The following is a 15,070-nucleotide window of genomic DNA, read 5'->3' as shown; positions in this document are numbered from 1 at the left end:
ATAGATAATTTTGTGTTTTAGTCAGCTTTTGTGTTGCTGAAACCAAAAGACCTGAAAAGAATAAAGGAGGAAAAGTTTATTTTGAGTTACAGTTTCAGACATTCAGTCCATGGTCAGCCAATTCCATAACTCTGGGCCTGAGGTGAGATGGAGCGTCATGGTGGATAGGCATGAAGCAGCTCAAAACAATGCAGCACAGAGATAGCTCTTCTCGTCAAGGGCAAATATAAACCACAAAGTCACACCCACATTGACACTTCCTCTAACCTCTAACCATACCCTACCTGGCTGCAGTTACTGCCCAGTTTATCCTGAATATCAGAAGATCAATCTACTAGTTGGTTAAACCTCTCACAATCTAATCATTTCACCTCTGAAAACTCATGCATTGTTTCACCCATGAGCTTTTGGGGGACATCTCATATCTAAACCACAACATTCTGCTTTTAATTTATTAATTTATTTGAATGAAAATACAGTTGTTCCTAAGAACCTCTAAGAACTTGAAATGAATGAGTACACATTTGCTTTTTTAAAAAAGCAGGTGACACCAGAAATTTTGTCATATGGCATCAGAGGTTCTGGGGGATGCTCTTATCATTTTAAGGGGTCCAAGCACAAAAAAGGGCAATGAGATGTGGTCAAGTCAGCAGGGGGACTTCATGGGAAAGGGGGGTCTTGACTGGGAGGGAGGGAGAGTCGGAAAGGTTAAAGAAATTGATTCAGAGCTATACTCTTGTCATAGACACTGAGAGTTGGAAGGAACCTTGGAGATAATGTGTCACTTGATAAGTACTTATCAAGCACCTACTGTAAGCCAAGCACTGTGCAGACCCCCGGGATACGTGTCTAGGCAAGACCGGGAAGGCCCTGCCCTCCTGAAGTTTACATTTCAATGGAGAAACATACAAGAAAACAAACCAGAGCTGCTTTAATTGTGTGGTCAGTAAAGGCTTTTTTGAGGATGTGCCATTTGGGCTGAAATGTGAATAGCCTGAAGGACTTGAACATGGAAGTCAGAGGGATGAGCTCTCTGGGTGGAGGGAAGAGTGGGTGCATAATCTCTTAGGTGGTATGTACTTGGCCACAAAGGACTCCAAGTGGGCTAGTGCACCTCAACTTGCACCTCCAAGTTGAGCCAGTATAGAGCAGATATCTGGTACAGAAATGTTCAAGTCCTTCAGGCTATTCAGATTTTAGCCCAAATGTCACATCCTAAAAAAAAAAAAAAAAACCTTTACTGACCACACAGTCAAATACAGAGGGAGAGCACTGGGAGATGAGATGGGACACCAGGAAGGTCTCAAACCACAACATTCTGCTTTTAATTTATTAATTTATCTGAATAAATTAAATAAATCAAAGACCATGCACCTGGACAGTCACCAAAGGTCCTTATCCTTTGAAGGACTCACTTCACTCTGGGTGCCATGTGAGGAAGGGGGCAGTTGATGGTTAAGGGCAGAACTTGGACTTGGAATTTATTTTGCAGATAGAGCCATCTGGATTTATCAATGGCTTAGAGGTTGGAGGGAGAGAAAGAAGAATAAAGCATGGCAGGTTTTTTAGTTGAGCCAGTACAGAGCAGATATCTGGTACAGAAACTGCACCCTCAGACTTCTCTTCTTATACTTTCAGGCAGAGCTCTGTCCTGGATGTTTGGTCCTTGTTAATCATGCATTACCCTTGGGTTGCTAGCAGGCTCACATGCTGAGAAATATAAGCTCCATGAGGACAAGAACCATGGCTTTGTGTTCTCAACCTTGGGTTCAGTGTTCTGTAGGCACTAGGCAAATCATGTTTTTATTCCAGTTGTCCTTAAGCAAAATTGCAGAGACAAACGTTGAGTATCAAATGAGGAGGAGGCAAGGGATGCCAAAGACTAAGATGGGGTATTCAGCTGTCCAGTGCTTCCTATTTGCTCACTTGTTCAGTTTGTGTGTTCAGCTCTGGGGATGAACCCAGGGCTCTGACACTGAGCCACATTTCCAGCCCCTGCTTTCACTTTTAAATACTCTAAACTGCCATTCAGAAAAGCAGCAGCATTACCTGACTCATCACACTTTTTTTTCCAAACCCCCAAGAACAGAAAAGAGAAAATAAAGATCCTGAAGGAATTTTACTGGCATTCAGGAGTCAGGGTCCAGGTGGTTCAGCTGCCAGCCCCCAAATGAACTTCATCTGACCTTTCCTGATCTGTCAGCCTCCCTCTTTATCCATGATACCTGCTGGCATCACATGCTGTCAAATTTCTGTCCTTTTACAAATTTGAGTTTGTCCTTCAGAAATCATGTCCTCTAAGAATGATGCCTGCAGTTCAGCAGGTGTATCTGATGGAGCAACTGCCTTGCTTACCCCAGGAATGGAAGACAGGGTAGAGCTTCCTAAGCAGCAAGACAGTCTATGCTGATGCAAGAGTGTTCAGAACCATTCCTTAGGACGTTACATTGGCACAACGCTAATAAATATGGTTTTCTATAAATATACTTGATTCCAATAAGCATTAAGTGACCTGTTATCAAATTGTCATGAATACAAAAATGTTGGCCCATTTAGAGCAAAACTGAAAAGAATACAAACACTTGGGCAGAAATTTTAAATCTTTCCTTGTTAAATTTCACCTGTGAATACGATTTGGACCAATGCTGGTTTTACTTATTCTATTTTCTTTTACACAGCAAGGTTCAGGAATCAGAAAGCTTCAATTCTTTGCTTTCACACAATTTTTTTATCTTGCACCTCTCCTCTGAAAATATTAATTGCCTTGCTGGTCAGCTCTAATGACCCTAGGAATAGGATCTGATTTATGGATATATTCTGCTGGTTCTCCAAAAAAAGCCTTGGTGCCTAAATGCTTCTTACTTGATAAAGAATTACTTTTGTGCCAGGAATGTTTGTCTCTGCACTACCTGGCTTCCCACCCTCCACCAAGTGCTGAGGATGGAACCCAGTGCCTCCCAGGTGCTAGGCAAGTGCTTTACCACTGAGCTGCTCCCCCACACCTGGCTTCATTTTAACCAGAAGAAGAGAGAGCATGCAAGGCATGGCTGGGTTCCTAAGATGCTCTTCCCATAACAGATGAGTCTCCGCCTGCCCCTCTTCTTTTGAAGTTGTAGAAGTTTAATCATCATCAAAATCAGGGTGTGGTTCTTCCTTCTAGAATTTTCAGCACATAGAAAGACGGGACAGACCCATTTAAAGCCAGGCATCTGAGGTGTTCTCAGTGCCTTATAAATGTGAGCGGTCCAAGGTGCTGCTGGAATTCACAGAGGAAGATGGTTCCCCAGAGCCCAGGTACTCAGGAGAGCCAGATAAAGGATACTGTCTGAAGTGGGAGTCCTCACTAATTCTGCAGAGAAGGAGATGAAGGGCAACTCAAACAGGTCTTAGCATTCTAAAGCTTAAAGTTTGACATCAGGGTGTCAACAGGGCCGTGCTCCTTCTGGAAGGCTCTATGGACGTATTCTGTCTCCCTTCTTCCCAACTTCTTGTGGTTGCCAGCAATCCTGGGCTTGTAGACGCACCACTCCAATCTCTGGCTCTGTCTTCATGTGGCCTTTTCCCCTGCGTGTGCCTTTGTGTCTCTGAATGTTTATTACAAGAAAAACCAATAGTAGATTTAGGGCCTGCCCTAGTCCAACATGACTTCATCATAGCTAATTACATCCACAAAGACCATATTTCTAAATAAGGGCATATTCTGGAGGTTCTGGTTAGGCATGAATGTGGGGGTACACTAGCCAATCTCAGTGGGTGGGAGTAGACAATTTGATAGAGCATAGCAGCAGTTACAGATCAGACTGAAAAAGATGTTGAGCCCTAATTCTCAAGCTTAGAGTCTGTCCTATGGATGGAGAGGGCAATGAAAGTAAATACAGCAGTCACCATGTGCCAGACACCATTCTAGATGCCTATATGCTGTTATTGTTCTGACTTAGATGGAGAAATGAGGCACAAAGAGGTTAAATAAAACATCCATAGACAGAAAGAAACAGAGTCACAATGTGCAAAAGGCACTTGGCTGGAGAGCTTGTGTTCTTAACTCATCCTGTTTCTTCTCCCGTGCTGGACATGTCTGAGTGCATTTCATAGTATGTAATGATTCTTCCCATGGGCAATGGGCTGCAAGCAAAGGAGCAAGCTTTTTGACTTCAGTCTACATTAATGAGGCCACTGGCTAGGAGCACAAAGGACTGGAGTCAGTATCTAAGCCTTCTAATGAAGGGGCCTTTACAGTCAGCATTGTTGTCTGGGTACCCCTAGAGCACATGATTTCTGTTAGAGTTTCATAAATGGGAAAGTGTTGGTTTTAAATTCCTGGAACTTTCAAGAATGGACTTGTTTGTAAGGGATTGACAAACCAAGCAATTGCCTTTCCTCATGGCAGCCAAAATGGCAATGCTTGGTTTTATCTAGTCCCCTTTCTAGTGCCTTTCAACCAGGATGACCAAGCATGCCCACTAGCCCAAGACTGGGTGGTGTCTTGGACTGTGGAAATTTCAGTTTTAAAACTAGGCAGTTGAAGTCAACTAGGACAAGTTTTCCACTTTACTTACAACCCCTCTTATTGAGTACTGCCAGAGAAGTCTGTCCCTCTCAGACATGAACTCCAGTAGTCCCCAGAATGTCTGTCTTGATTGATCCTCTACACGTTCAGGGATGCAAATGATGTCTTGATTCCTACCACTAGGAAAGTCTCAGGAAAAAGGTGCACAGTGGTAAGAATCAGCGGAGAAGTGGTAATTATTTAAAATGGTGGTTTTTCTCTTACAGGAGAAGAGGATGAGGAGGAGCCCGAGATGCCTGTTGGGCCCCGCCCACGACCACTGTCTGAGCTGCACCTTAAGGAAAAGGCAGTGCCCATGCCAGAAGCCAGTGCGTTTTTCATCTTCAGCCCCAACAACAGGTGTGTGTGAATGGTGGGGAGGGTGGACTCCGCTGCCTCTGGGATACAGACCCAGCCCATGCCTGTGTCTTACCTGTACCTGTGCAAGGAACCTGGGACTCTCTCAACTCCCTCAACTTATGTAAACAGCCTCCGAGTCAGGGAAGAGAGTCCTGGACTCTGAATCAGATGATCTGCATTTATTTACGTATATTTGCTTATTTATACTAATGTTATTTTATTTATTTACTTGCTGGTGCTGGAGATTGAACTCAGAGCCTTGTACATGCTAACCACGTGCTATATTATTGAGCTACACTCCAAGCCCCTGCTTTTATTTCTTTCTTCCCTAGGTTTTGTGTGTGTGTTTGTTTCTGGTTTTGTTTTTGTTTGGGTACTGGGGATTTAACCCAGGGGTGCTTTACTGCTGAGCTACATCCCTACCCTTTTTTATTTTATATCAAGACAGAATCTCACTAAGTTTCTTAAGGTCTCACTAAATTACTAAGGTTGGCCTCAAACTTGCTATCCTCCTGCCTCAGTCTCCCAAGTCTCCAGGCTTACAGGTATGCACCACCATGCTGAGCTCTCTCCAGGTTTTGAAATGTATAAACTCTATTACTATTCTTTGGGTGGTTACCTTTGACACTTTACTAAGTTTATTTAACTTAACAAAATGAAAAACTAACCAATATCTTAAGCCTCCTTCTGTACAATAGGAGTTTAGAGTATTTTAACTCACTAATCTCCTTCCAATTTACATATTATTGCTTAGTCCTGAACTTTATTTAGAACCCAACAAGTTAGACATCATGATGATGATGATGATGATGATGATGATGATTATTTAGGCAGAGTATATTTAGATTTACACACAACTTACCATTTCATTTGTTGACCATTTTTATGCATGTCAGTCTCTTCTGCAAACATTTTCTTCCTTTTAAAGCACATTCTATAGAAGATTTTTAGTTCCTTTATGGTCCACTTGGCCTGTATTCATCTGTAATTTTTTTCGTTTCTTATTCTTAAAAGGTAGTTTAGCTATGGGTATAATTTGGGACTAACAGTTTTGGTCTGTTAGCTGGCTTTCTAATTATTATTCCTTTGTAAATAACTAACCCTTTACTACCTTGTGTTGAGGCATAGGTTTCTCTTGTGTTGCTTAGCATATGTTATACTTCCTCACTCTGTATTTGTATTCTGGATTTGTGTTCTTCTGCAGTTCTTAAAAATTGGCAGCCATAATCATTAACTTTTGCTTCTGCTCAATTCTCTGTTCCTTCACCCCACACTCCAATTAGACTCGGGCTAGACCTTCTCATTCTGTCCGTCCCTCTCTTCCCTCTCTCTTAAGGTGCCTTCCATGTCTTTCATCTCCTTGCCTCTCTTTCAGTTGTCTGGATGATTTCTTCTGATTTATTTTTCTGTTTGTTAATTCTCTTCTTAATTTTATATTACTGTTTAAATCAATTTTTTTACATTGACTATTCTTGCATTCTGGTTAATTCCATATGTTGTTTTTTTTAGATCCGTCTGTCTATATCTTTTAGTTTCTGTTGATTCATCACATTTGTGATTGAGTCTTTTATTCCATTAAGTATTTCAAATATAGTTATTCTGCATTTTATACTGATATGCACAATGCCTGGTCTTTTGGAGTCTAAATCAGTTATGTATTGTTCTTTCTAGTTTCCCTAAAGGTAGTTTTGTCTTTTTGTGTGTTCCATGATCTTTTCATTGGTGAGAATCCTAAAGTCTATATCAACTGGGATTGGGGAAGCTTGCTTTCTTCCAGTGTCCCTTGAGGGCTCAGCCTCAGAGTTCCAGGCTCACCTCAAGACTGCCTTGACATTCAGTTTCCTGGCAGCAATGCTGTTATGGGCATCTCCCCTTAGGCAGTTCTGCCCTTCCATGCTGCCCATGCACAGACCTCAGCTCAGTGGGTGGATTGATCAGTTGGTTAATTGGTTGATTGTTGGCCAACTGACTGGTTGATTATTTGGTTGGTTGACTGGTGGGTCGTTAGCTTGCTGATTTGAATGAAATGATCCTTGTAGACCGCTCTTAAGTCTCATGAAACCAGCATTGTCTCAGAATTTGTCCTTCCCAGGTCTTGATTATTCTACAGCAGGTGAGTCTCTTAGAGGATTGAGTCAACCATCATGATATCAGTAGAAGTCTGAAGGCCTGGGACCAAGCCCTGACTCCCCAACAGTATAGGCTATGTTTGAGGGCAAGCCTCTCTTTCCTGGATTTCAGCATTGTTATCTGTGAAATGAAGGTGGTTCTGTGCTGTTGTTAAGATGAGATAGTGGGCAACACACTCTAGGTATACCAGGTACCATCCATGAATGTCCAGAGGTCCCAATGGGTAGTTCTTTGCAATTGTGCTGAGATGTGGAATCAAGTTGCACACTTGAAGCTATTACACAGGGCAAATCCCCTAGCCAGATAGCTCTATTATTCCCTGTGCATAAAAATATGACATAGATCTTATAAAGTGATTCTTTTTCCAAATGATGAGGAAAAGAACTCTCAAGCAAAGGCCATTTGTTAATGTCACAGCAATATTTGAAAATCCAGAAATTCCCGAATATCTCAGATGTAACCCTCTAAAATGTCAAAGGTTTCTGCCTGTGAAGGTACCTCAGAACTAAATTGTATAGAGATATACATCATGGGGCCTTGTCATTACCCAGCAACAGTAAGACTTCAGGCTGAAGACCACTCCACAAACCAATAAGCACCTTGGTAAGCTGGTGGAAGGAATTGAGGGGAGCAGCTCCTGAAACCCAAGGAGTTGTGTCCACATCTTTCCTGACACATCTCTCTCCTTGCCTCCTTCCCACTCAGGTTTCGCCTTCAGTGTCACCGCATTGTCAATCACACGATCTTCACCAATCTGATCCTCTTCTTCATTCTGCTCAGCAGCATTTCCCTGGCTGCTGAGGACCCCGTCCAGCACACCTCCTTCAGGAACCATGTATGTACTCCCTTTTGTTCTCTGCACCCCTCCCTCTGGGAGTGTGACTGGGCCCGCAGCTTCTGTTGCTGACTTCATTGTTAATCAGGAGCTTGGTTCTAAACCTCATAATCAGATGCACACAAACAGTTCTTTCAGAGATTAGGGCTTTGAGAAAAACCCATCTTGGGACCACAAGCAAGTAAAAGAGCATGTGCCCAATGTCTCAGGCTGGTTTGATAATTGGCAAAGGTCAGGCCTTTGATTGCCTGTGGATGTTCCCCAGGAAACTCTAATAACCTGTAAACTTAGTAAAATGTGGCCACTGACTTCCTACCCTGCTCTCAGTATATCCTGAGAAGTGTTGGTAGATAGTTGCCCATAAGTGCCAATATAATAGAGAACCTCCATGATCTTCTGCACAGCTGATCTAAATATGGAGACCCACCCAAGGCTCTGGTGAACATCAAAAACTAGAATAGGAATTTTATCAGGTCCCAGCCAGATGGGCATGAAGAAAAGAGCCCATGATCTGAAGCCATACATATGTTAAAACACTCAGAGGTCCTGGAGCCCACTTGGTCCAGGCTCTTCCTGTGGTTGACTGGTATTGACCCTACCTCTGATCTATCCCTTGAGATGTAATAAAGTGTGGCATCCTGTAGCCTGTCCTCAGCCTCGGTAGACCTGGGAGATGCCCTCCTATGCCCCAAAGGGTGGATACTCATATAGATTTCTACTAATGTAGGAAGCTCGCTGGTTCAGTCACACCAAAGAGAGTTAAGCATTTAAATTCCCTTTTAAAAAAAATCTCTGCTTTTTTTGACAAACATCCCATTGGTTGATTTGGATTTGTAAGTAAGTTGGGTTAATGAGAAAAACGTTCAGCCAGATGCTGCCTAGACCAGCTGAGGCCTCTCCCTGAAGCTCCCCTCACCTGTCTGGGGTCTCCACCCTGAGCTACCTGTGCCAGCCCCACGTTGAGATCCAGTGTTAACTATGTGCCACTCGTTCCCCAAGTCTTTCCATCTGTCCCTGTGTAAAAAGGTTCAATGTGTGCACCTCCTTTTGAAGTGCGGTTCTGTTTCTGGTGAACATCCACTGACCTGGCCTCCCATCCTGCTTTTCTCCCACCCCCTCCCCATCCCTCCTTGTTTCTTTTTGTTTTGCAGATTCTGTTTTATTTTGATATTGTTTTTACTACCATTTTCACCATTGAAATCGCTCTGAAGGTAAAGGCCCTCAGCTCTCTCTCCTCCTCTTCCTCCCTCCCTTGTGCCTATCTTTGTTCTCTGCTGCTGTCTGTCGCTAACACACATGCTCCTGTTGGTGTTGGGTTCACTCTCAGAGCCACTAATCCAATTATGCTTATTTTTCAGATCCTAGGCAATGCAGACTATGTCTTCACTAGTATCTTTACATTAGAAATTATCCTTAAGGTAATGCACCCTGAGCAATGCACTCTGTCCATCTCTTTCCTTGTCTGTCTCTGCTCTGGCTGACTCTTTTCTTTCTTCTATTTCCTTCACTCTCCCTTTTTGACTCTCATGCCTGCAGTGAAGAATCAGTGTCCCTCACTTTGTGCCATGCACTTTACCTGGGTCCAGAAACCAGAAGTCCCCCCTCTACCCGTCATGGCCAGGCCCCCTCTCTCTGACCACCAGTAAGCAGTTTGGGCTGTGTCACCACCGATACGGTCCCCTCTCTGGTTGGCACTGTGGCTATCAGCAGTGCCCCTACACATGCTCACATGTGCCATCTCCAGTCAGTTGGTATCTGAGATCTGCTTGGAATTCTCCCATCCTCCTCCTGCCTCGCAGAGATGCCAACACAAACTCCACAAGTGGAAAAGCTCTGGGGCATGAAGGAGTCACTCTGGCTGCTCTCCGTGGATGCCTGTCATCAAGAACTTCCTCAGTACTTACAGCAGACATCAGGGCCAAGCTGGAGTGGGGCCACGTAGAATAATCAAGATTGGGAGCCAGTCTCCCAGCCAAGGCCTTTCAGCAGACAGCTGTAGATCACTTCTGACCCTCCAGTGACTCACTGAAAAGTTTTTGTTACAATGTCCTTGCCCCAAGCCCAGGGGAGGGAGAGTTGTCTTGCAGAGCAAAGTACAGGGAGTGAATCAATGTTGGAAGGAGCCTGAGCACCCAGGCCCCATCCCTGCCTGCTGTTGCCAGCTCAGATCTGTAGAGTTGCTCCCACATGGTTATCCCAAAAACAGATAGCGCCCATGTCTGAACAGCACTGTGATGCGCAAGGTGGTTTCTAAGTTTTCCCAGTATACTTCTGAGCCTTTAAACCCATGCCTTAAGCCAGTCCACATGGGATGCAGGATGTGAGTTCTGAGACCTTGGGTATGGTGTGCTGCTCTCTGAGCAAGGGGTCAGTTTTACCCTCACCCTAAACAAAAGGGCTGTAGACTCTGAGCTTCAGCTAAAGCATCTTTTCTCCGGGACATTCACCTGGAGTGCCCGCTCCCAAGGAGCTCAGGCCCCCTTCCCATCCATCATTGCAGCTGACCCAACTGGTGTCCACCCCACCATTGTGCCTCTGACAGCTGCAGACCCTTCTTTTTCTAATAAAATTCCATCCTGGCAAAACCCTTTGAGAAGCATGACATTTCATCCCATCATGATACCATTCAAGTGGGGTGGTTTCTGAGTGCCTGCCATGATGCCCTTGTCCCCAGTGGTACAGTTTTGCCATTTCTGTTGCTCACCCAAAGTGTTGCTCAGAATTTTCTTTTCTGCTCTGGGAGAGTAGATCTGGCCAGGCTCCAGTTTCTGGAGTCAGAGAGTGGGAACCAGGAGTCACAGGGCAGCACTGAGACTGCTGGGAGCCACTTTTCTATGGAAAGGTGATTTTTTTTCCTGGACTTCAGACACAAAGAGGCACACAGACACACAAATTTCTTTCCCAGGACGAGAAAAACCCCAAGGCCCCCATTCTCATGGATGCCCCCCAACCCCCGCCACAGAGCTCCCTCGTGGATTTCAATGGTGCCATCGCTCCTTCAAGGTTGCCATACAAGCGGAAGTGAAAGTCTCTCTGCAAGCATTGTCATGGCAAGGCCCTTCTCTCCCCTTCCTCTCTCTTCCTCTTCTGGTCTCTCTTACGCTCACTGCTTCTGAATATCGACCCCCATGACCAGTGCATCTCCTGTACTTCCCTTTCACTGGGTCCCTCTGCCCAGCCTGAAGGCCCAGCATTGCACCAACCCGCAGGCTATGATGGCTGTCCACTTAGGCTCATTTGCCCTAAGGAACCATGGGAGGACTTAGGATGATTTGGCCTTGAAAAGAAAACACATGTTGGGCCACCCGCCTTAATAATGCAAAGGACTGACACAGAGAAGAAAAAGTAGAATCAGAACCAAAGCACGGCAATGAGAAGAGTGGAGATACATGTGGTCGGAAGGGCTCCCTAGAGAGGCGGTGATTGCCTGTGACTGAGGAGGGAATGGCTGCCCTACCAGCTCAGAGAGTTAGTGACTTTACAGCCTGTCCCTTTCCCCTCCTCAGAGTGGCAGTAGACCTTTCCTGGTTAATGACTTAGAACTTTTAGAAGTCAGGGACTAGGAGGGGGGCAATCAGTAAAAGAGGGTAGAAAGACAGCTTGCACTGAGTTCCTGAACCAGGCTTTTTCTGGTGCTCTGAATGCCACACATGGCTTTCAGATAAATGTCCCCTTTCTCTAGCACCCACTTGTCTTTTATCCCACAGCCACTCTCCTTCTGGCTCCCAACCCACATGCACATGCACACTTTCCAAAAGGCTGGTCTCCTCCTAAGGGTCCTCTGACCAAGCAGAAGCAAAGGACAGAAGGTGGCACTCTGAACCCTACTGCCCACCTATCTAAGGAATGCTTTTTCCCATATACAGAGGGCTCTACAAGAACCAGAACAAGAAGGGACCAGACACAACACCTAAGCCTAAAAGTGAGATTGCTAGGGAAGGTGCTCAGCCTTCTGCGGGCACAGGGGGCTCTTTGGTGAGCATGAACCACAAGAGTCACCTGAGCCTAATCTCTGGGGTCCCAGGTCTTCACCAAGACAAAGGCAGTGTGCCTTCCAGATGGCAGGCCTTCAGGAGAGATGGGCAACTATATTCCCCTGCAACCTTTTATGTAACCTCCCCACTTCTAAAAACTGTTGCAGAACACAGGTGCCTGAATCCCCTGTGATCCCCTGCTTCAGGAGATAAATAGAAAGAATTAGGTTGCAAGAGCTATTTTTGCCAATTTCCCCCTGTGTTTGCTTTTGAATTGCTCTGCAGACACACCACCCTGGGCATGCTCTGATTCCAAAGAGATAAACTGGACCCTAGATGACCGGGGAGCTGTTCTCAGCCTCATGGTCATCAGCTCCAAATTCTTCCCTTTAGCTGATGCTTCATGGCCCATGGCCTTTCACAGCCCTTACCGTGGATATCCACAGGCCATTCATTCATGTCACAAAGTGGCAAAAGCTATTGGTTGAGCACCTACCGCGAACAGCTTTCTTCTAGCTCTGAGGGAGGTACTCATAGCCAGATCCTGCAACGATAATCATTATCTCATGTGTTCTCTTCTTTCAAAGGCCTGCCTTGTTTTCCTGTGTAAACCTCACAAAGACAAGGGAATCATATCCCCACTTTATAGATGAGGAAACTCAACTTCCTTTATACTGGAAGAATCCAGAATTCAAATCCAAGACACAGTGACAGGTGACACATACGGAGCATAGCATCTGCAGAAGAGTGTCCCGAGTATCTTTTATATATTTACTCAGTTGATGCTAACATCCCAGTGGAGTAGATATTATCATCATCCTCATGTTTAGATGAGGAAAATGAGGCACAGAGAAGTTAAGAACTTTGTTCAGGGCCACACAAATAAAATTCAGGAGGGTTGGGATTCAGATCAGATGGTCTGGCTGCAGAACTTGCATTCCTCACCTTTGTCTCACGTTACCCCCTCTAAACACATGGTTCATGCCCTTCCTTAAAGAGCTCCAGATTCTGTCTAGAAGGGAAGCAGTCAAATTGAGCTTAGAACATTTGACATAGATCCCAAGCACTATTGAAAGCCAAGGAGGAGAGGGATGCTAATTGCCACAGTGATTGGTAGAACTTTTCTCTGGGCACCAGGGTGACCAACCCTCCCAGTTTTTATAGGATGCAGGACATTTTAGTGATATGAGCAAGTCCCAGGCAAACCAGGACAGTTGGTCGCCCTTCTGGACATGCTCTCTCCATCTCCCAGATAACGAGTGTTTCAGTTGGCTGTGAAGTTCAGAGGGTGGAAGATGTGCAGACAGGGTAAGCTGGCCTAAAGAGCCTTAGTCAAGGGCCCCATGCTGGAGCCATCATAGACTTGTGATGAGGAAGAGAAAAATCAGAGAGGGACAATGGGCCATTGGAAAGGGCTTTGAGCACAGTCATGAAGAGTCTGCTGTCGGGTAGGAGTAGGAGCCCTGATGCATTCTGAGCTGGGGAATTCTTTGGTGGTTGAGTGAAGGTTTGCAGAACCTTTTCTGGCCACTATATCTCCTTCCTCAGTCCTTCCTGTTCCCCTGGGGCAGTGCTTGGGACCTGCCCCAGGGGCTCTGGGGGAGGAAAGGGTGATGAGGCGTGTGGGTGGTTTGTGGAACTGGGGCTGGGGTCACTCACACCCTGTCTCTCTGTCCCTTCCTGCAGATGACTGCTTACGGGGCTTTCCTACACAAGGGCTCTTTCTGCCGGAACTACTTCAACATCTTAGACCTGCTCGTGGTCAGCGTGTCCCTCATCTCCTTTGGCATTCAGTGAGTCGGGCTCCCTTACCCCAAGATAAGGTCATCAGCTAGGAATGGGTGTCAGACAAGACACCACAATGAGACTGTGATAGCATAGGGCCTCTGAGGTTGCACGACACAGTGGCTTTCGTTTCTTGTGTCCATATGCTCAATGGTGTGATACAGGAGGGTATGTGATCCTCAGAAATACATTTAAACGTCTAGATTTTGCCACAGGAAAAAGGGCCAGGCTCCATTATAAAGAAACAGGTGTCCGCAGTACCTTCTTACCTTCTCTACCATGTGCCCAGGACTCTTGACTGCTCTTTAGCTGCCAAGGTCCTGCCTTTGCCATGACCTGCCCCTGACCTTCTGAGCCGTCCCTTCTCTCCCTTTCTCTTACTTCTCTTTTTAGTCAAAACACCGGATGTGTGTATGGTGAAAAGAGACAGAGAGAGATAAATTACTGATTCTCAATCTTGGCTGCACAAAGGAATCACCTGGGAAAGTTAAAATAATGACATTTGCCCTGGATCCCACCCTCAGAATTTTTTTTTTTTTTTTGATTGGGGTACAGTCTGGTGCTACTGTTATGAAAGCTCTCCAGGTGATTTCCCTGTACAATCAAGCTTGCAAACCTTTCTTAGGTCTGAAAGAATCTGATTACAGGTTTCTACCACATTCTAAGGCTGAGCATGTCAATTCTGCACTGGAACTTTCAAAGCACTTTCACATACGCATTTTTCCATGATCCTCTCAAAAAAAAAATTCTATGAAGTAGGCAGTGCAAGGTGCAGTTATCAACTCATAGATAGGAAATATGACCTTCAGGAGACTTGCTAAAGGTCATGCCAATGGCAGAAATAGGTGTAAGTCCCAGAGGTCCTGATGGGTCTCCCATCCCAAGGTTGTTTCATGGTCAGCCTCTAGGATGAGATGGGGGCCATGGAAGTGAGACCCTGTTCTGTGATATCAATTATATTTCTCAAAATTTTCTGCCTGGGAGTTTACAGATCTAGATTCTAACCCCAACACTACCATTAAATCAATTTCACCTTGAACTCCAAATTTCTCCTTTCAGTCTGTTTTTTTCCCTTTCTGACCTTTAAATCCTTTCCATTGTGATTCAATACAAACTGACTCCTTCTCAGAGACACTGGGAGAAAAGATGCAGTGATAGATAGGAATGCCCTTTGAATCTCTGAGAATAAAAGGCCCATGAACCAGAGAAATTGGATCTTTCTGTAGATCATGTGCACATCATTCTGAACTATGAAGAATAAAACCAGCACTTACCAATGTGTCATATGCTTTTTAGTGTCCAAGGCAGATTGTGAGGCCTCCTCTCCTAATGCTCAAGAAAATATCTCAATCACAGAGTTAGTGAGGGAGGGTTGGGACATCCTTCGGAGTTGCTCAGCAACTGGTGTGGTTCATAACCTCTCCCTGGGTTGGATGGACA

At 45.0% G+C, this 15,070-nt stretch overlaps 1 protein-coding gene across 50 annotated transcripts in view; it reads left to right on the top strand.

Moving 5' to 3' along the window:
* The window catches only part of Cacna1c (calcium voltage-gated channel subunit alpha1 C), a 625,112-nt gene that overhangs the window by 523,890 nt on the left and 86,152 nt on the right, over positions 1–15,070 (top strand). For 17 of the 50 annotated variants that reach the window (XM_078015416.1, XM_078015421.1, XM_078015414.1 and 14 more), the window contains 5 exons: positions 4,774–4,906; positions 7,742–7,871; positions 9,023–9,082; positions 9,230–9,289; positions 13,532–13,638. In XM_078015416.1, the coding sequence (XP_077871542.1) occupies positions 4,774–4,906; positions 7,742–7,871; positions 9,023–9,082; positions 9,230–9,289; positions 13,532–13,638 (490 nt within the window). The remainder of the gene's footprint in view (positions 1–4,773; positions 4,907–7,741; positions 7,872–9,022; positions 9,083–9,229; positions 9,290–13,531; positions 13,639–15,070) is intronic. The other 33 variants (XM_078015437.1, XM_078015420.1, XM_078015456.1 and 30 more) reach the window with 3 other exon arrangements.

The sequence above is a fragment of the Ictidomys tridecemlineatus genome, chromosome 6 (assembly GCF_052094955.1).
Source record: "Ictidomys tridecemlineatus isolate mIctTri1 chromosome 6, mIctTri1.hap1, whole genome shotgun sequence".
In the NCBI taxonomy this organism is placed as follows: Eukaryota; Metazoa; Chordata; class Mammalia; order Rodentia; family Sciuridae; genus Ictidomys; species Ictidomys tridecemlineatus.
Note: the sequence above shows the minus strand (reverse complement) of the source record. Positions and strands in the feature narration are given on the sequence as shown.